We start from the raw sequence: 22,688 nt of genomic DNA on the forward strand, positions 1-22,688 counted from the left end.
TCTCTAAATGTCTGCCATTGCCCATCCACTGTCAACCCTTTAAGTATCATTCGCCAATCTATCCTAGCCAATTCACGCCTCATACCTTCAAAGTTACCCTTCTTTAAGTTCTGGACCATGGTCTCTGAATTAATTGTTTCATTCTGCATCCTAATGTAGAATTACAACATATTATGGTCACTGTTCCCCAAGGGGCCTCGCACAACGAGATTGCTAATTAATCCTCTCTCATTGCACAACACCCAGTCTAAAATGGCCTCCCCGCTAGTTGGTTCCTCGACATATTGGTCTAGAAAACCATCCCTTATGCACTCCAGGAAATCCTCCTCCACCGTATTTTTTCCAGTTTGGTTCGCCCAATCTATATGCATATTAAAGTCACCCATGATAACTGCTGCACCTTTATTGCATGCACCCCTAATTTCCTGTTTGATGCCCTCCCCAACATCACTACTACTGTTTGGAGATCTGTACACAACTCCCACTCGCGTTTTCTGCTCTTTGGTATTCCGTAGCTCCATCCATACCGATTCCACATCATCCAAGCTAATGTCTTTCCTTACAATTGCATTAATTTCCTCTTTAACCAGCAATGCCACCCCGCATCCTTTCTGTCTATCCTTCCTAAATGTTGAATACCCTTGGATGTTGAGTTCTCAGCCTTGGTCACCCTGGAGCCATGTCTCCATGATGCCAACCACATCATATCTGTTAACTGCTATCTGCACAGTTAATTCGTCCACCTGAGGCCTGCTGGCAGTTGCAGACTTGTGGGTTCTGCCCTTGTAAATTTCTGCTTGCAAACACAGCTCCAGTTAATTTATGAACATTGCTAGCACTTGTGTGCTGAGAGATTTGTTTGGTGTTATCACTGGTGGACATAAACGCCTGTGCTATCACAATGGCCTTACTGAGGGTCGGTGTCTCTACAGTCAAAAACTTTCATCGGATGGTCTCATGGCCAATGCCCAGTACAAAAAAATCTCTGAGCATTTGCTCCAGGTAGCAATCAAATTCACATTGTCCTGCAAGTCACCTTAGCTCAGCGACGTAGCTCGCCATTTCCTGACCTTCAAATCGCTGGCACGTGTAGAACCGATACCTTGCCTTCAGCACGCTCTCCCTCAGTTTAAGATGCTCCCGAACCAGTGTACTCAGCTCCTCATACGACTTATCTGTGGGTTTCACCGGAGCCAGAAGATTCTTCATGAGGCTGTAGGTCAGTGCCCTGCAGACCGTGAGGAGGACCGCTCTCCTTTTTGCAGTGTTTCCTTCTCCGTCCAGCTCGTTGGCTACAAATACTGGTCTAGCCATTCAACATAGGCTTCCCAGTCTTCACCCTCAGAGAACTTCTCCAGGATGCCCACAATTTGCTGCATATTTGCGTTGGATTCATATACTCGTCGCCAGTTATTGTGTTCCTAACACAGATGAGACTGCACACAGGGAGGTTAAAGTAACAGTGACCTCAGTCTTTATTAAGACACTCCAGAGTGAGGAACAGGCCTTCGGCGCCGGCTTGTATACAGTGCTCCCAAGGGATGCACTCCCTGGTGGCGGAACATGGGAGTGCATGCTTTACAGATACACTATACTTACCATTCACTGCAACTCACTAAGCCACTTCCAAAGGTGCACACAAATCTGTCCAAGAAGGCAAAGTGTTGAAAATAAAGATTTCAATGATTGGCAACACAGTAACAGAAACTTTACATGAACATTGGCAAAAACACCCAAGTGCCTACCCTTGTATGCTGTTAGTTGGTATGACTGGACAAGGATGATGGTGAGTGTGAGTGTTGGCTAGTGAGATGGGGATGTGATGATGTCGATAGAGAGGGATGGGGAGAGATGCAAGGTATGTTGGTGTAAGGATGTGCAGGAGTAGGGTAGGGAAGGCAGAGTGATGGGGATGTGATGAGTGGCACAGCAGGATGAGGTTGAGTGTGGCTTTGCAGTAATGCATCATTATCTACTGAGATCATTGAAAGGTTTACACCACTGCTGCCAGGTCCTCCTGACTACATCCCTGCTTGTGCCCTCCTGTACAATGTGCAAGCAGTCTGCGTTGGTGTCCTGGCAGTCTGCCCATTGGAAGAGAAGAAAACCTTCCTGCGTGCTGTGACTCCCTCCATATGCATAGAACATTGACAGCACAACTGTCAAAATGAATGTGGCCATGGCCCCTTTAACAAAACTAGCTGATGACGCATCATCAAATGACCATCATCAGACCCGCTTCCTTTAAATTAGCCGGGAACCTCACAGGGCATGCCTAACAAACCCCATCAACAGAAAATTCTTCTCACAGAGCGGGATGGAGCCGTGAGCGGGGTCGCAATCTGCCACCTGCCTTGGCACACTGTGCCTGCTTCGGTGGCTGAAATCGCAGCCACAATTTTGGATAACCAGGTAATGGAAGGTTTCAGAAACACCAATGCTATCTAACAATCTGCTGCCACACAGATCTTTGACCATTCTAAGGGAACGCCAAGCAGCAGGAGATTAGCAAGTGCTGGCATGGATAATGCAAATGTCTCTTAGGGCAAAGCCACTAAGCCATTCTGCAAAAATGATTACAGATGCATCACAGAGCATACAGGCATATGTAGCTAGCACAAGGATCTGGTGGATGATCTTGATGCGTACATTAATACTTCACGACTTCCTCTCACTAGAGAAACACTTGAAAGGAGCATGGGGTTAGGAAGTACATATTTACTAACAGGAAAACTCACTGATCACACCTGCATCACACACTGCAAGACTAAATAAAAGTTGGAATGACTGATACTGAAATGTGTCCCGACAGTTATTTTATCATGAGGCAGGTTAAAGTAGTTGGGAGGAAATGCTGTTGTATTCATAGTTGACATAAGGCTGGTGGCGATACTTCATTTGGCAAGGCTATACATCACATATGTCGATGACTTTTGTGCATTGGATTAGGACACTTAATTAAATGCAATATCTGGCTAATGATTCATGCTGAGTGCTCAGTTCAGTTTGCAGCCAAGTCTCCTGCCTCCTGGTCAGAGCTGTCTTCTGCCAAAGGCTGTTGCTGTCTGTCTTCTCACTGCTCTATGACAAGGCCCCTTTTCAGGGGAAATTTGTGTCAGAGACATGAGGTGTGCACCTCATTATACCACTCATCAGGATTTGTCCTTGGATGTCCCAATGGGGTAAGTAATTATAACTGCAGTGGATAGCCTTGGTTTCCCAGTGGCCATCCATCCAGTCTTTTTGACTCTTGAAATAATGATGCTGCCATGGATGACCATAAAATGATTGAATCATGGAAATTGGCAGGGCAGCAGGCACTAAGGTGAATGGAGCAGCATTGAGGCAGGAAGTTATAAGGCCACATGCAGACCATCAATAATGTCCTGTACTTTGGAGATTCCCATCTCTGCGGGGCATATTCATATTGCTGAGCATTTTCCATAGGGAATAGATGATTTTCCTGGCTCAAGCAACTATCATCCATATGTTATAACTGTGCATTAGCGTTTGAATGATTTTGCCGGACATCACCTGTTGTTGCCTGGTAGAACTCATTGGTCCGTAATTTGCAGTCAGAGGTGAAGCAAAGGTGTCGCCGCTGGCCCTGAAGAAAGCTGCGCACAGGGATCTCGCAATCTCTATGGCAAGAAGCTTGCTTTTTTGCATGCATAATTGGTTGCAGTGCTCTGTAGTGGAATTCCCTAGTGCAATATGCTGTGACATCAACAAACTGTCTGAGCAGCCAATCACATTGCTGAATTCTCAGACAGCGAACCAGGAAATGAGAAGCTGCTTTTATCTGGACTTTTAAAAATGTTACAGAGAGTGAAATAAAGATTGGGACTCTCACATGGGGATAATGTAGAAGCTGAAATATCATGAACAAACTTTTTTTTTTTAATTAAAATTTTTATCATAATGGAGACATTTGAGACTCCACAAATATAAAAATTAATTTTTCAGGACCAGAATATTTGTGTACCAGTCAATATGCTGTTAAAACCCCAATTACACCTATTTCAACAAGGCTTAACATTTAAAGGGGTATTTAACAGCGATATTACCACGGAAACGCTCAAGGTTTCATCAGTTTCGCTGATTTCACCGATTACATTGATTGCCAGCTATGAGAGGATGGGGAGCGGTGTCCACAGTGCATGCGCTAAATCCTGACGCTGCAGTCAGTTTCAGAGAGGTAATGATGGCGAACGCTGTCAGTTCACCTTCATTACCCAACATAAATTCTGGGCCATTATTAACATCGAAATTCAAGGCAATGATTATCTGACAACTATGGACAGAGCTATGCCTGTCATGAAAGTGGTTTACAGATCTGTTTGCAGGCATCTAAAAGTTCGGTTGTAGCTTCCTTGGGAAATAATAAAGGCCAATTATAGTGTCCAGTATGTCCTGTCTGTGCTTGTTTTTGGATTATAAATGAGACTGAAATCAGTTCCATCTGAAGTCTTCTTAATTTTGGCCCCCTTAACTTTCCAGTCAGGTCTGAAGCAGTGGATGGGAGCTTCAACATTTTATTCAAAAAGGGAAGTAGAAGGCTCTTGCCCCATACTGTAGCCTGTGGCTGTGGTGGACCGCTCAGGCAAGAGATCATTTAACAGGCAAGATTTGGAAGCTAGGTCTAGAAATTCGGTTTGGGCAGTTGCGCAAAATGGGCAGTATGGGATTGGCCACTCATTATACACAGCGTCTGGTGCTCCATTCCATTGCAGTCAATGTAGCTGAATATCAGGTGCTGCGTCTCATGGGCGACAGTTCCCAGACCACTCGTTCTGCGCCACCATCTAAACCAAATTTCTATTCTCTTTTTTGGTTATACTTTTATAATGGCTTGGACTATAGTAGCAGTTATGCACAGGATGCAGTTCTAGCTTCTCTTATTTTTTAAGCAACCAGGGTTCTTTCAAATTTGTGTCGAACTTCTAAACCAAATAACCCTGTTGAACAGTTCTTCATCTTTATATATTTTCATTGATGCGAGGGCATTCTCTACTGCATGAACTGCAAATTCACTGTTACATAAAACCATACAAAGATGTTCCGTGCTTCCTTTGTATAAACTCACTTTTGTAGCATAAAACTTGTATTGTGGATCGGGTCACTGTTCTAGAAACCGCTCAATTTTCTTTTTCATTAACTTCAATGAACATTAGTTTTACGCTTTTGCGATATGTTGAAAATTATCCCCAGAGTCTCGTCGGTGAGAAACACACTAAGAATAAAGATTTCAATAACCCAAAAGCTTTAATATGGTTAGAGGCAGATATTGGGTCATACTCTTTCAAATTGAATTTGAATTTGTTAAAAGCCACTATTGATAAAATGAATTGCGAAACAAAGCATTTATCATAATGAACAATGTATTGTCCACAGAACAGTCCCCAAGAAATCTGCCTAGATAGTTCCATGTATCAATATTATAGCATTAGCACTGTACTACTTTATTATTTTAACATTTTCAGGGCAAAATTGCCCCGTGCCCCATTTGAAGGCAGTACCCTTCCGGGGCTGGGACATTTTGTTGCCTGGCCCGGAAGTTCCACCCCCGCCATGGAATTCGGCTCTTCCTCCCTGACCGCTCTGCGTCCGTGGTGGGGCGCTCCCGGAGCGGTAGGGTCCAGCGTGCTCCAGAGTCCAGCGCCCCGCCAGCAACATCAGTGGATGCTCCGTAAAATGCTGACATGGCAGAACGCCACTCCCCTTCAATTAAAGGGAAGGGCAGCTACGCTCTCTGCAGTCCCTTTGGCGGCCGCCACTGGGCCATCAGGGACGCCCTTGACCGGGCCAACAGCCTGTCACCCATAATGGAGTGCTGTGCTGCATGATGGCAGCCCGGTCAAGGCGCGGGCCACCACTTACAGGCCAACAGAAAAGTCAGCCGACAGAAAAATATGGCTGCCCAAGCGCAAACGGCATCCCCTTTAAGGGGCGCCCCGGCAGCGGATGTCCGCCAGCTTCGTGACCCACAAAGCTGGTGGTGACATCGGTCAGCACCATCCTCACCGCCCGTGGGGCAAGTTACCCTGTGGGGTGCAAGGGGTCAGCGCACATGGCCAAAAGCACTAATGTTGTTGTAAAAATGGACAATTTCATCCCCCTTTTCTTCACACCAAATACAAGAACTATAGGGGTGGATTTTGGTCATCATTTCTGCTGGGTTTTTGGATGGCATTCATATTTTTTGCCGAAATACCACCCGTTGCAATTTTGATCAAAATGTACCACTGCAGTTTCGAAATGCCGCTGGGGAGCAAACCGCTGGCGTGCAACACTAAAAAAACACTTCCGCCCAATTTTGGTGGTAGTGGTGACCCGTAGGTGAGGAGAAAAAAAATGTCAGGGAGAAACCAGTGGAAGCAGCAGTTCGATCGGCGGTAAAATGAAACCCTGCAAAAAAAGGTAAGTTAAAGTTATTTTTAATACTTTTGCAGCGATTCAATGCAGAAGGGTCCTGTGAATGTTTTCCTATTTTTTATTTTTTGTTTTGTTGAAAACTATTTTTTGTGTTTCTCCCCCCTCCTAGGACCAACTCGCAGCCTTGGTCCAAATTTTTCTAGAATACCACTGAATTTGTCCAGGATGTGTTATCAGCCGAAAATTCACGTGGAACACCAATTTTGCACGGCGGGTGGATTTTTTAAAAAGTGTTGATCAAAATTCCGCTGATCTTAATTTAAAAATCCTAGCGGTTTTTTTCGGTGGTAATCCAGAGGTGGCGGTTTTTCACCAAAATTCAGCCCTAAAGATTTATCTAATTTTTGTTAAATAGTCTGTTACTCTTGAAAATTTAACAGTACAAAATTACAATAAAGAAAACCAAATAAATGCCATATTGTCACGGACTTTATTGGTTTAATGAACTAATATAATGTACTCAGTACAATGTAAAGTTTATTTCAAACAAAAATCAACAAAATTAAATTCACTTTTTATGATTATTTCAAATATTGGCTATTTCATTTATTGACCCAGCAAGGCCTAGATCTAAAACCAACAGTACATTCAAAAGGAGCTCCAGAATGGTTACAATATGACAGAAGTGTGTGTATATATATATATATTAAAAAGCCTAAGCTGGATACAAAAGGAACCCTGTAAATGTACTATCATCATCATTGCTGGCAAAAATCCCATTCCAGTCTCGAGTTATCATCAACCAGATTTCATCATTGGGTTTTAATTTAAGAATAACCATGCCACTTGCCTGATCTATATCTTGACCGAAAATTGCATCTCTACTCTTCAGGGTCCGAGTACCATTTTTTACCAGACTAACTCTTATAGGTCTACTTCTCACAGTCAAATGGTATGAAAACAAATAAACACCTCCAATACTACAACGGAATTTTCCAGTTTCTGGATTGTAGACATTTTGGTCATTGTAGAAACTTTTTTCAAACTTTATTGGGGTACCAACTGGAGGGAAGGACTTATTAGGCAATAATCCCACACTAAATGCAGATGGTGTAACCTTTGTTTCTTCACCTTTGTCTCCTGGCAAACCCCTTAGTCCACGATTACCCTTTCGCCCACGCAGACCTCTACCACCATCTCTTCCTTTTGGTCCTACAATGCCTTTTGATCCCTGTAGTCCTCGATCCCCCTTGTCTCCTTTTTGTCCTTCATTTCCCTTTGCCCCACTCAATCCATCATTTCCTTTAATACCATCGTTCCCTGGCTCACCTTTTTCTCCTTTGTCACCTTTTTCACCTTCTACCCCCGAATCTCCACGATCACCCTTCTCACCAATGTCCCCACATTCTCCTTTTTCTCCTACATCTCCTCTCTCACCTTTCTCACCTTTTTCTCCAGTTAACCCCATTTTGCCCACATCCCCCTGCTCCCCCTTATCTCCTTTGGTGCCGTTTTCACAGGGACCTCCTTTATCTCCTTTATCTCCTTTAAATCCTGGAAAACCAATATTCCCTTTATCGCCTTTTGCTCCTTGCTCACCTGAAAATAAAGACAACAGAAGTTAAGCACATTTTCTGATTATTCACAATTTATTTGCATATGATATGATAATAATGATCATTCAGAAACACACTTCAAGAAGAATAATTTTACCTCAATTATAAACAAAAAAAATGCATTTGGTATTAGACTAAGCACATCATTTAAGTTGAAGTAAAGGAGCAGGAATAAGCTATTTAATTACACGTCTTGTCATGTATATTTATTCATATTAATTTGCTCTAATTTTATTTTTTTTATTTACTTTATGTGTATATGGTACAAAAAGGATGATCAATGATGTGCATTTGTATACATGTCAAAAATGTAATTTGAGGTCTGTGAAATATAATTAAGTGGAAAAAATTCAAACAGAAAATCAGCAATCAAACTATAGATCATATCCTGAAGTAATATTAGGCAGGAAGGAGCACTTAAATGCAAATTAGCAATATAAAATAAGCTTACACTGAACCAAATGTTGTTAAAATGTTCTCTATTACAATAGTCTCCTATACTTTGCTTAAGGTGGCTTTTTGCCAAATAAATTGCAGCCTTTTTTTGGCTGCTGTTTAGTCTCCAGTTTCTTGAGTTTTAACTTTTCCTAAAAGAATCTCTGGAATGTATGGAAAGTACCATTGCATATTGTTAGCCTTTCTCGGTTAATATGTCATTTTGGCCTACGCACCATGCAAACCTTCAAAATCTTTGAAAACTTTTATTATTGATGCTAAAATTCCCTTTAGGTTAATCATTCTGGAGCATTTTCAAGTTGGCAGAGCACTTACAGCTTTTGCAAAGTTAATCAATGAAATAATCTCTATAGACATTAACTATGCTCATACGATCTCAAACAAAATGTATAGTCTGCTAAATTGTCCTGTAATCCTAAATGTTCTAAAGAAAGAAAATTGCACATTTCATCTAGTATCTTTCAATCCCCTTTGGTTACTCTTTTTATGCTTCAAAAACTGCATCGTAAATAAGGAGTCCTGCACAATTGCTATCCCCTTACATGATGCCACTGAAGTAGAACTTAATGTTGTTGAATGGCGTATGTGTGTGTGTGTGTGTGTGTGTCGGGGTGGGGAGGTGGGTCGGATCTGAGACCTACACAGAATGTCTGCTTTCAGGATACCTCTAACCAGCAATTGTATAACTGGTAAATGTACAGTTACAGAAGGAACTGATTCTTATATAATCTGAGTTTATTGTCAAATCAAGTTTTGCTGCATGAATACTGTGACTTCCTTCAGCACACTTCAGTTACTTATATCAGTAGCTGAATTTAGGTGATTTTCTTCATCCTTTAAGTAGACTAACCTGTATAGATTAATGATGTTAAATAATTAAAGTGAATTGCTTAAATACCTATGTCGAAGCCAAATATGTCACTCATTATTACATGTACATGCTCTGAAATGCATCACTGTTCACATAAACCATTAATAAATATATCCCTACATAAATAGTTTGAATCCATGTAGTGTTAGAATCTGAAGACAGACATTGTGATATGGGCTGGAATTTTACTGCCGCTGAAAGGACAGGATCGGAGGCAGGTCAGCTATCAAATTTGTAAAGATTGACAACGGATCGGGAGCCCGCTGACAACCTACCTCCACACTGAACAGACCTGACAACAAGTGACGGGGGAAGCAATTTAGATTATTAAGAACTTGTTAACAAGCACTTAAAAACTATTTTAAGCTCACCTTTATATTTTTAATGCTTGCCGATGACTTCACCGCTGCTCAGGGATCACATCAGGTAAGGAGGCTAGGCATTGTGCCAGCATGGGATGATTTACTAACTTGACAGGTGCAAACGATCTATAAAAGCTTCAATTTCATAGCTGTTCACTTTGCAAGGTTAGAAGCTGTTGCTCACTGCATTTTGAAGCCAGATTGAGCTTCATGCAGCTTGCAAATGTTTGGAGCAAACTTCTCTATCCAGTGTCAATGCATTGGAACAACCTCACTCACAATTGACAGATTGCTTCTGTCATCTCAACCTTACCTGCCAACTATTCCATCAGCATCGGTGCCCTTGAAAAAAATCTCACCTTGATCCTCAGAATCCCACCATGATCAGCCCCACCACCAACATCATTAGACACACCAGCATCACCAACAACAACACCAACCTTCTCCGCAATTACTGCACAGTACACAGGGCATCAACACCTGACCACATTACCGCCCGGGAGGCCAGGGACAGCCTCACCATAGACAGATTTATTTCACTTGATGCTGTACACCCTAGCTGCCACATGATGTGCCAGGTTGGCAGTACCCCACACCAGCACCATAAAGCATCCCTGCAATGCCTAAGCCATTCCTTTCACATTCATCACCATTGCAGAGGGGTACCGTTATGTCTGACCATTCACTACAACTCACTAAGCCACTTCCAAAGGTGCACACAAATCTGTCCAAGAACGCAAAGTGTTCAAAATAAAGATTTCAATGTTTGACAACACATTAACAAAAACTTTACATGAACATTGGCGATAACACCCAAGTGCTAACACTTGTGTGTTGTTAATTGCTATGATTAGACTAGGATAAGGGTGAGTGTGAGGGGTGGCTAGTGAGATGGGGAAGTAATGATGTCGATAGAGAGGGATGGCTGGAGGTGCAAAGTAAGTTGCTGTAAGGATGTGCAGTAGTATGGTAGGGAAGGCAGAATGATGGTATCTGATGAGTGGCACAGCAGGATGAGGTTGAGTGTGAATTTGCAGTAACATTTCGTGATCTACTGAGATCATTGAAAGGCTTGCACCACTGCAGCCAGGTCCTCATGATGATATCCCTGCTTGTGCCACCCTGTGCAACAAGGCTACATTGGTCTCCTGGGGAGGTCTCTTCCTCCCATTGGAAGGGAAGAGAACCTCCCTGTGTACTAAGCATATGGAGGGAGTCATGGGAGAGCCATGCATCTTTGTGCAATGTCTGTCAGTGTTTGCAGTACCTCAATACTGCAGAACACTGACAGCACAACTATCAAAATCAATGTGGACATGGTCTCTTTAAGGAAATCTGCTGATGATGCATCATCAAATGCTGTCATCAGACCTGCTTCCTTTTAATTGGCCGGGAACCTCACTGGGCAGTCTTAACAAGCTCAATCAAGGTAAAATCACTTGTAGAGAGCGGGATGGAGCAGGCAGCACGCCGAGACCTGGCTACAGACCCGGCCACCCAGGACCCACCTCATTAGACAAAATCGTGACCATGGTGTGTGAACCTCCAGAAGTGGTGCTTTCACTCCTCTTTACTGATAAACAAATTCTTATAAAACATATTAAGCATCACTTAAATGTTGTTAAATGCTACTCCAAGATCTGTGTTATGTGTGATTTCTTTTCTGTTGACTCATCTTACACATGAAGCCAAAAGGATCACTGTGGATTTGTTTGATACTCAAATGGAGTAAAAGTCAAGAACAAAATACTGGAAAGATGATGTGCCCAGCTATCTTGCTGAAGTCAGTCTGCCAGTGTTGTGCTCCTAACATTTTCTCCATGTGATGTAATAGGTAGACTTTTTGTCTGATGTAATAAACAATTCAACCGACTCCTAATGGGATTCTCAACTCTATCAGAGAGTCCATGTGGGAGGAGGTTATACAATGGCTGTGGCAAGTTATGCAGATCCCTGTCACAGTGTACCAGGATCAGCAGCCTTAGAAAAGCAGTGTGAGGTATTCAAAGAAGTATTTAATACAATATAATACCAATGCATACCCCAAAAGAGCAAAACTTTCACATGTACAGTCAAGCAACCATAGTCAACATGTGAGGTAAGATTCAGTATAAAGCTAAAGGAAGTGACTTACAGAAATGCCAAGAAAAGTGGTAATTCAGAAGACTGGGAGAAATATAGAAAACAATGAAGGGATGCAAAGAAAACAGTGACTTGACTTGTTAAGTGCCATAAATTAATCAATTTGTGACAGCAGTTCCAAGCAGGTCTACAGAAATAGAATCCAGAAGGCAGCACGAGCTGCTGGGATGCATCTTTTTAATAAAAGCAGGAAAGAGAAAAGTCTGTTCATGGAATCAGCTAGGCAGAGGCTAATGTGCATTGTGGATCACAGGAAGACAGAAGGAGCATTGCACGGGAAGCATTTCAAAAAAGGGAACAGACCACAGAAAGCGAGAAAAGTGAGGGCAGGAATAGAAACTGAACAGCAGAAGTGGGTTCAGGAGTTCAGGAGCTCAGGAGAGTAAGTAACTACGAAACTGTAGGAATTATATTCAGAAACTAGAATAAACCAAGGAGTGTGGTGACCTTAATAACTAAGAAGGTGCAAGAGGGAGTACAGAGAGACATTAGTTGGGAGAAAATGTTGAATAGGAACCAAAGAGGATAACGAGCAGGCCGAGTGTAAAAAAGTGAGACACAAGCCAGTGTGAGGAATCCACTAAGAGTCTCAGTGAGAAGAGTAGGGCAAGACCCTGGGAACAAGATTAAGAGCAGGCTTCAGTTTATTTGTATGGTGATCGGCTGAGTGTGAAAGTGTAAGGGAGTAAGACAAGTGCACAAAAGTAGCTGAGGTTGAGAAGCAGAGCCAAACAAGGACACAGCTGAGAAGAGTGCCTACAGAAAGCTCCGGGTGCAGGACAGAGATCCCCAAAAGCCTGAGCTCTGAAGGCTGAAATTTCAAGTCTACTGTTCAGCGCATGGTTCTTCACCAGTAGGTATTTAAGTATGTTAGCAGCCATTAGATCAGGTAAATGCACAACAAAGCAGCCTGCGAAGATTACTGTTTGGGGGAAATGCCAGAACATGGAACCATGGATAAACAGACACTAAATGAACAAAATTAAACTTGTAAGCTTCTTTGTCTTACTTCTGTATTATTTATTACTTACATTTATAAGATTTTTAACTGTGAATTGAATGTTTTGCTTGCAATTAGGAGAAGATGAAGATTCCAAAATTATTCATAAAAAATGCATTTTGTCAATGGCAAAATATAAATAAATAACAAGACAAATATAGTAAATAACCTTTTTACAGATTTATTGTGCTGCCGTATATAACAATCAAAATGCCTCTAATTACAATGTTTTATGGCCACTGATATTATTTGATATTTTACAACCTAATTCTGCATATTATTAGACTATATAAGCTAGTCTTGTGATTGGATCCATTAAAAATCCTGTAACATTTACTTTACCATACCTTTTTCCCCTGGTTTTCCAATAAATCCTGGAAGTCCATCGAATCCATCTAGACCACGGTCCCCTTTTGGTCCTGAACAGCAAAAATTATGTGTTTTAAAACATACACATTAAGTATCAAGTTTTAGAAATTCAACCATGTAACAAAAGTTCAACAATAATATAAGACAAAATAGCGTTAACAATTTATGATTTGTCAATATGAAACATTCATTAATATTGATTCCCTCTTTAAAGGGTGAATTGATCAAATCATGTGCCTAGGAAACATATATCTAGTTTACCTCTTTCTCCTTCCGTGCCCTTTATACCAGCTAGTCCTGGGGACCCAGGTAGACCTGCTATCCCCATGTCTCCTTTTTCACCTGCAAGCCCTATAAAGGATGAAAAACAATAAATATTGAATTGTCATGTGATTAAATTCATGTTCAAGTATCTCCATGCTATCTGTAAACAGATTAAGCAGAGAATTTTATCAAGCCATACTGTATCAAATATAATTATCAGATGACAGTGTTGGCTAGGACATGCTCCCTTGTGTATGGTCTTACACCACTTACATGCCTCAAATTGTTCAGTGGAACATGTGGAGAAATAAATTCCAAAATATATGAAACGTGCTTTTTACAAAACTGAATGACTGTTGATAATTTACATGTAGTGAACACAAAACACACCAAAACTCAAACAGCAGTATCCTGAAAGTTACAATTTGGGAAAATTCAACTGTGCTTTAAAATAAAATGCAAAACCTCATTTTTTTACCTTAAAATTAGTGTTTCTAAAGTAGGCCACAGCTGTGATAGTTTGATTTATGTTGGCATGATCAAGATATTCAGAAGTATATTTAGCCACTTTATTTACTCCAGAAGAAACATTAATGTGACAAATCACTGCCTTGCCAAATTGAAATAGATCCTGAACCAATAAGCATACTGGACAACCCTCAAATTATTTAAAAATGTACTTTGTGAGTATCTAACATTATGGGTAGTCCTAATGACACCAACCCTGTTCCCTGCACATTAGAAACAATCAAGCCAGTGAGCATTGTTAAACTAGGAAAAAAAATACTTAAATTAAAATTTTGGGAATGTTATCACAATTTTTATAGTTCGATGCAACTATTTTGAGTGTTTTTATTTTTATTTTAGTTATATAAATCATACTGTTAAAATTTAAGAACAGACCAATTCCTAATAGGATGTACACAATCAATACATGAGAAATATATCTGATAACTGCTTATTGCTTTGATTTTTCTGGGATATTCTTTCATATTGAACACGAATATGGTATCGTTGTGAAAAACGTAAAGATGACATTTTCAATTTGGAATAACTCTTAACTGACTGCAACTTGGTTCTTCAGCTGCCTTTGCCAGTTGCGTTTAATTGCACTTCCACTTTCATACTGTTTGAAGATCACAACTTGAGTTTTACAATTTTTTATACATTTGAAAACACATTGTAAAATCTTTTCTACATAAATACAAGTTTTAACTGTGGGTTATATTACTTGTAGTTCATACATAAGACCAGCCAATTTTAAAATATATTCATGCAGCTGTATTTCATATTACACTGTAACAACAAGCTTCTGTATAAATGTTATAACTGCAGTCACAAATATATAACTACATGTAGTAGGACTGGGTTGCAGACTGACTTAAGATATTGTGATTTATCTCTAGTATCTCTGTTTGTGTCCAACAAGATTCCAGGAATAAAAATTACTTTTTTCTCTGCTTGCTGTAGGAATCCTATTTAAAAGTAGTCTGGGCAGATTCAACCTAATTCTTCGTAGATGTAAGTCCACAGTACAAAGTTTACCACAATTCTGTTCTAGGGGTGGACAATAAATCCTGGTCTTGCCTTGAATTTAAAAAATAGCACCAAGCTGACAGTGTCACTCATGTTTTCTTGATACCGCCAATTCTTATGTGATAATGATATGTTTTGCAGCAGTGAGCATAATATGCATTATGGTACTGGTCACACCTCTTCAAAGAGGGAGGTGACTTTCATAGACACAGAACCTTTCCAGATTCATGTTTGAGCATATTAACACACACATACATGTACTCAAGAGGTCATAAACTTAAGTGTATGGTTTGATATTCTGGGGTGAGCATTGTTAGAGTTGACATTGGTTGCAGTTACATTGTAGTGACTATGCTGCTCTATTCATATCAGACCACTAGTTCCAGTGACAGTACATTTTTTGAAATTGGGTCAGTGCCTGCAATGCAGCACAGTAAAGAGATCAAAAAAGATGGGTAGTTTCGAGGTGGGAAAATTCTCACTGCAGTAGATGATGCTGTTCTGACATTGAGGAGAGTAAACACAGATTCAGTCTACATCTAACTTGTGCTTTAACTGTCTTGGAAGTGTTTGACACTAGGTGACAAAGTGGAAAAAGCACAGATATCTTTCATCTGCCTGGGTATAAAAATTCAATCAAATTCAGAAAAGGATTTGTATTTCCAGTTGCACTTTTAAGTTGCCAAAATAATTGATTAAACGGTCTCATCTTTTATTTTGCATTAAAAGATATTGCCGAATAAAACCATGGATATAAACCAAGAAAATCGCACATGATCAGGTATCAGTGTTGAATGTTGCTCCATTACAAACCTAACAGTAAAAATGAATAGAATATTTGTCTCTTATTAGTACTATATGGGGCTAATAGTACTGTCTAGGCACAATAGTGCTGGGACAGCTGTTCTTTAGGCACCGTGCATGCCTGCATTGCTTTCTGCTGACCTCATTAATTCAAATATATATTTGACACTCTTGGCACTTAGTGCCTGAAGTAATGGGAGTTTCATGGGGCAAAAAGTCTGCTATCCAGTGCAAGCAATTCATAAAAAGGCCAATTAGTTGCCCTTCAGGAGAAATAGTTTAAAAATTGCAGAATGCTCAGGAAGGCACAGAGGCAGCTGGGGTCCAACCTTAGAAGCTACAAGTAAGCTGAATTGTTACAAAGCATTCATAAAGATAAATATATTAACATGTCAACAGGAAAACAGCAAAGAACTTTGGAACTGCTGCAGAAAAACAAAGCAGCTATTGGCAGCAAATCAATCTGCCCAAAACATGGCCCAAAAATATTGGAGCAAGCATCCCTGCATTACATCCTTCATGAGTGTCCTCTGTCTGGACCACTGTTCACATACGCTAAGTGCATTACTGGATAGTTTGATTAAATGTAAGAATATAATGACAATAGGCAGGATCTCAGCACCACAGCTGCTTGCAGACTGCTTTATCAGGCGGCCTGTGCACTGGATGCTTAGCAGACCTTAGCATCCCATAATTTGGAACACTGGCAACCAAAGCAATGCAGTGCTATTGGCACCAAAAGGCTTGGATTATTGCCCTCAATATGTTTTCAAATTGTTCCTTCAGAGCTACAGCAGCTTTTGCAGAAGTTAATAATAGTGGCCATGTTAATGGCGATATACACACTGGTTCTAAAAAGGATGCACAGGAAGAAATGTGAATTTCTGCAATTGTATCATCTTTACCTGCTTCGCCCGGCTCTCCCTGTTCACCCTTTTGTCCTGGTACTGGGGGGCAGCAGTCACAACAGTTAAAAAGGAACTCTTCTGAATCAATAGTAAAATTTCCATTATCTTCAAAGGGAGGCACAGTTGGGAAGGTATCAAATAAACGTAGAGATGTTGACTTCAACGTGGAACTTTCAGATGAATTATCAGTATCAAGTTCGTCTGGAGGTTCCGTCGAGGTTGGAAATAAAGCTCCTGTAAAAACCTTGTCTTTCTTAAACTCAGCTTTTGGCGATGGCGTAGTTTTTGCTGCTATTTGTGCTATGAAGAGGAACAATAGAAGGAGCTTTGTGTGCCATGGAAGGCTAAACATCCTTGCAGCTGAAAAGGATTGAGTCAATATTTTAACAGTACATGGAAACAAGAGACTAAAAGAAATACAAGTTCCATGTCAGGCATCATATTATATTCCACATTTGTTTGCATTGTTAGAAGAACTTTGAACATAAAAAGGTTAAATATCTACAGAATATGCAACTGTGATGTTCAAAAGTTCAGTATCATCGTAATACCACCTGTGGAGTTCTGCAACGCATCCATCACCTTTCTGTGACTGATGCCAGGTTCAGAGTTTCGGTCACAAATTTGATGGTGCTCAGTACAGATATGTCGATGTGATCATAGTCCAGAACCATGTGAGCCTATTCATAATCAGAATGCACAAAGAAAGCATTCATTGGGAGCCATGTTTAAAAGTGGCCATAATTGAACGATGGACAAAAGTGCAGTTGTGCCACCAAAATAAATTTGTTTAGAGAAAAATGACCATATTTTTCCAAATTACAAGAGTGATGAAGACCACTTTAACCATGTGTGCAAGTCCTGGATCCTGTTAAGTTTGTTTTTAAAAATTCTAAAATCTACCCAGAAGTTCTATTTTCTATATATATAAACAAATTTCATATTTTATATAAAATAATCTGATACAATCAACCACCATACTATATTATATCATGTTATCTCAAGATCTCGATAAGATGCAATAAATTTAAGTTACAGCTATACTGCATTACCAATCTGAAACTTAGAGCTATACATAGAAACATAGAAAATAGGTGCAGGAGTAGGCCATTCAGCCCTTCGAGCCTGCACCACCCATTCAATAAGATCATGGCTGATCATTCGCCTCAGTACCCATTTCCTGCTTTCTCTCCATACCTGCTGATCCCTTTAGCCGCAAGGGCCATATCTAACTCTCTCTTGAATATATCTAATCAACTGGCATCAACAACTCTCTGCGGTAGAGAATTCTACAGATTAACAACATTCTGAGTGAAGACGTTTCTCCTCGTATCGGCCCAAAATGGCTTACCCCTTATCCTTAGATTGTGACCCCGGTTCTGGACCTCCCCAACATCGGGAACATTCTTCCTGCATTTAACCTGTCCAGTCCCGTCAGAATTTTATATGTTTCTATGAGATCCCCTATCATTCTTCTAAACTCCAGTGAAGCCCAGTCGATCCAGTCTCTCCTCATATGTCAGTCCTGCCATCCCGGGAAGCAGTCTGGTGAACCTTCGCTGCACTCCCTCAATAGCAAGAACGTCCTTCCTCAGATTAGGAGACCAAAATTGAACACAATATTCCAGGTGAGGCCTCACTAAGCCCTGTACAACTGCAGTAAGACCTCCCTGCTCCTATACTCAAATCTCCTAGCTATGAAGGCCAACATGCCATTTGCCTTCTTCACCGCCTACTGTACCTGTATGCCAACTTTCAATGACTGATGTACTATGACACCCAGATCTCGTTGCACCTCGCCTTTTCCTAATCTGCCGCCATTCAGATAATATTCTGCCTTCATGTTTTTGCCATCAAAGTGGATAACCTCACATTTATCCACATTATACTGCATCTGCCATGCATTTACCCCACTCACCTAACCTGTCCAAGTCATGCTGCAGCCTCTTAGCATCCTCCTCACAGCTCACACCGCCACCCAGCTTAGTGTCATCTGCAAACTTGGAGATATTACACTCAATTCCTTCATCTAAATCATTGATGTATATTGTAACTAGCTGGGGTCCCAGCACTGAGCCCTGCAGCACCCCATTAGTCACTGCCTGCCATTCTGAAAAGGACCCGTTTATCCCGACTCTCTGCTTCCTGTCTGCCAATCAGTTCTCTATCCATGTCAATATATTACCCGCAATACCATGTGCTATAATTTTGCTCACCAATCTCTGGTGTGGGACCTTGTCAAAAGGCTTTTGAAAGTCCAAATACACCACATCCACTGGTTCTCCCTTGTCCACTCTACTTGTTACATCCTCAAAAGATTTGTCAAGCATGATTTCCCTCTCATAAATCCATGCCGATTTCGACCGATCCTGTCACTGCTTTCCAAATGCGCTGCTATTTCATCTTTAATAATTGATTCCAACATTTTTCCCACTACTGATGTCAGGTTAACCGATTTATAATTACCCATTTTCTCTCTCCCTCCTTTTTAAAAAAGTGGTGTTACATTAGCTACCCTCCAGTCCATAGGAACTGATCCAGAGTCGAAAGACTGTTGGAAAATGATCATCAATGCATCCACTATTTCTAGGGCCACTTCCTTAAGAACGCTGGGATGCAGACTATCAGGCCCCAGGGATTTATCGGCTTTCAATCCCATCAATTTCCCTAACACAATTTCCTGACTAATAAGGATTTCCTTCATTTCCCTCCTTCTCACTAGACCCTCAGTCCCCTAGTATTTCTGGAAGGTTATTTGTGTCTTCCTTCATGAAGCCAGAACCAAAGTATTTGTTCAATTGGTCTGCCATTTCTTTGTTCCCTATTATAAATTCACCTGATTCTGACTGCAAGGAACCTACATTTGTCTTCACTAATCTTTTTCTCTTCACATATCTATAGAAGCTTTTGCAATCAGTTTTTATGTTCCCAGCAAGCTTCCTCTCGTACTCTATTTCCCCCCTCCTAATTAAACTCTTTGTCCTCCTCTGCTGAATTCTAAATTTCTCCCAGTCCTCAGCTTTGCTGCGTTTTCTGACCAATTCATATGCCTCTTCCTTGGATTTAATACTATCCTTAATTTCCCTTGTTAGCCATGGTTGAGCCACCGTCCCCGTTTTATTTTTACTCCAGAAAGGAATGTACAATTGTTGAAGTTCATCCATGTGATCTTTAAATGTTTGCCTATCCACCGTCAACCCTTTAAGTATCATTCGCCAGTCTATTCTAGCCAATTCATGTCTCATACCATCGAAGTTACCTTTCCTTAAGCTCAGGACCCGAGTCTCTGAATTAACTGTGTCACTCTCCATCGAATAAAGAATTCTACCATATTATGGTCACTCTTCCCCAAAGGACCTCGCACAACAAGATTGCTAATTTGTCCTTTCTCATTACACATCACTCAGTCTAGGATGGCCTGCCATCTAGTTGGTTCCTCAACATATTGGTCTAGAAAACCATCTCGAATACACTCCAGGAAATACTCCTCCACCGTATTACTACCAGTTTGGTTAGCCCAATCTTTATGTAGATTAAAGTCAGCCATGATAACTGCTGTACCTTTATTCACGCATCACTAATTTCTTGTTTGATGCTGTCCCCAACCTCATTACTACTGTTTGGTGGTCTGTACACAACTCCCACTAGCATTTTCTGCCCTTTGGTCTTCCACAGCTCTACCCATACAGATTCCACATCATCCAAGCTAATGTCCTGCCTTACTATTGCTTAATTTCCTCTGTAACCAGCAACACTACCCCACCTCCTTTTCCTTTCAGTCTATGCTTCCTGAATGTTGAATATCCCTGGATGTTGAGTTCCCAGCCTTGGTCAGCGTTGGTCTCCGTGATCCCAATTATATCATATTCGTTAATAGCTGCCTGCGCAGTTAATTCATCCACCTTATTACGAATGCTCCTCGCATTGAGGCACAGAGCCTTCAGGCTTGTCTTTTTAACACACTTAGTCCCTTTAGAATTTTGCTGTAATGTGGCCCTTTTTGATTTTTGCCCTGGGTCTCTCTGCCCACCACTTTTACTTTTCTTCTTTCTATCTTTTGCTTCTGCCCCCATTTTACTTTCCTCTGTCTCCCTGCATAGGTTCCCATTCCCCTGCCATATTAGTTTAACTCCTCCCCAACAGCAAGAGCAAACACTCCCCCAAGGACATTGGTTCCGGTCCTGCCCAGGTGCAGACTGGTTTGTACTGGTCCCACCTCCCCCAGAACCGGTTCTTGTTCAGTCCTAACTCTAATGTACTGACTTACACGAGACACATGCTGAAGTCAAGGTCACTCAGGACCTGCACCTTTAATTCCAGCTCTCCACTGCTGCATTTGCCTGAGACATCCCTTTATATACCTCAGTGGGACAGGTGTGGAATGTCTCCTGCAAGTGCACCCCTGGTGGTAAGGTATGCTTATTGTTACAGGTCATATCCAGTTACAGTCATGTATAGCATGGTAAGATACGGTTATATACAGTAATGTGAGATCCATGACATCACCCTCCCACAAAGTCTTATTGCCTTTATAGATTCAGTCGCTCAGGTGGTCTGCGCTCTCGCGTGGAGCGTCTTAGTTGTGGTTCAGTTGTTTGCCTTGGTGCCTGTTTTTCGTTCGGTGTGATTGCTGGTATATCGCCTGGGCTGTCTGTTGAGACTGCCCATTCCTCAGGTTGTTCCACCTGTCTGTCCACCAAGTGTGGTGTGAGTTCCACATTGTAGTCTGCCTCTGGTTCTTCAGTGTTATCAGTGAATCTACTTTTTACTTGGTCTACATGCCTCCAGCAGGTTTGGCCATTGTCCATTTGTACAACCAGTAGGCTGTTTCCCTCTTTGTCTGTTACTGTCCCTGCAAGCCATTTGGGACCCCGGCCATAGTTTAGCACAAACACTTTGTCCCCTATCTCATTCCATCTCCCCCTCGAATTTCGGTCATGGTACTCAGTTAGCTTTTGACGCTTAGCCTCAACAATTTCATGCATGTCTGGGAGGATTAACGAGAGCCTGGTCTTTAAGGTTCATTTCATCAATAATTGCGTGGGGGAAATGAATGCAGACGAGATCTGTATGCCAGCAGCAGTCGCGACAGGCGGCTCTGCAGCATGGGACCTTGGATTCTGAGCATGCCTTGTTTAATGATCTGCACTGCTCGCTCCACCTGGCTATTGGAGGCCGGCTTGAAAGGTGCCGTCTTAACGTGATTAATACCGTGGTCAACTATAAAATCGTGAAATTCTGCGCTGGTGAAGCACGGACCATTATCACTGACCAATATGTCAGGAATGCCGTGCGTTGTAAACATGGTTCTAAGGCTCTCCACAGTGTTGGAGGTGGTGTTCGAGTTTAAAATGGTGCACTCGATCCATTTTGAAAATGCATCAACGACTACGAGGAACATTTTGCGCATGAATGGGCCCGCATAGTCTACATGCACCCGCGACCACGGTTTGGTGGGCCAGGGCCAGGGGCTTAGGGTGGCCTCCTTGGGGGCATTACTGAGTTGGGCACAAATGGTGCACCGATGGATGCAGAGCTCCAAGTCCGCGTCAATGCCAGGCCACCAGACATGAGATCTGGCTATGGCCTTCAAATGGATGATCCCCGGGTGCTTGCGATGGAGCTCCCGGACAAACGCCTCCCTGCCTCGTAAGGGCATAACTACTCGGCTGCCCCACATCAGGCAGTCTACCTGTAGTGAGAGTTCATGCATGCGCCTATGGAAGGGTTTGACTTCCTCGGGGCAAGCATCGCGAGCCTTTGCCCAGTCACCGGTTAAAACGCATCTTTTAACTAGAGATAACGTGGGGTCGCTGGTCGTCCAGGTTATGATTTGGCGAGCCGTCATGGGCGAACCTGTGGATTCAAAGGCATTGATTGGCATGACCATCTCACAGTCCTGTTCGTCGGACCCTTCTGTGGTCGCCAGGGGTAGCCTGCTAAGCATGTCGGCACAGTTGTCTGTGCCTGGTCTGTGCCTTATTG

At 41.7% G+C, this 22,688-nt stretch overlaps 1 protein-coding gene across 1 annotated transcript; it reads right to left on the reverse strand.

The window, feature by feature from the left end:
* Positions 1-646: 646 nt before the first annotated feature.
* otol1b (otolin 1b) lies at positions 647-17,055 on the reverse strand (the record flags this gene model as incomplete). The annotated part of the gene is made up of 5 exons (XM_070882330.1): positions 16,701-17,055; positions 13,453-13,542; positions 13,170-13,241; positions 7,097-7,974; positions 647-655 (listed from the first exon to the last, which is right to left on the reverse strand). Coding segments are annotated over exons 1-5 (1,404 nt in total), but the record flags the coding sequence as incomplete, so codon positions are not given.
* Between the last annotated feature and the right edge of the window lie 5,633 nt (positions 17,056-22,688).

The sequence above is a fragment of the Pristiophorus japonicus genome, chromosome 6, assembly GCF_044704955.1.
Source record: "Pristiophorus japonicus isolate sPriJap1 chromosome 6, sPriJap1.hap1, whole genome shotgun sequence".
NCBI lineage: Eukaryota > Metazoa > Chordata > Chondrichthyes > Pristiophoridae > Pristiophorus > Pristiophorus japonicus.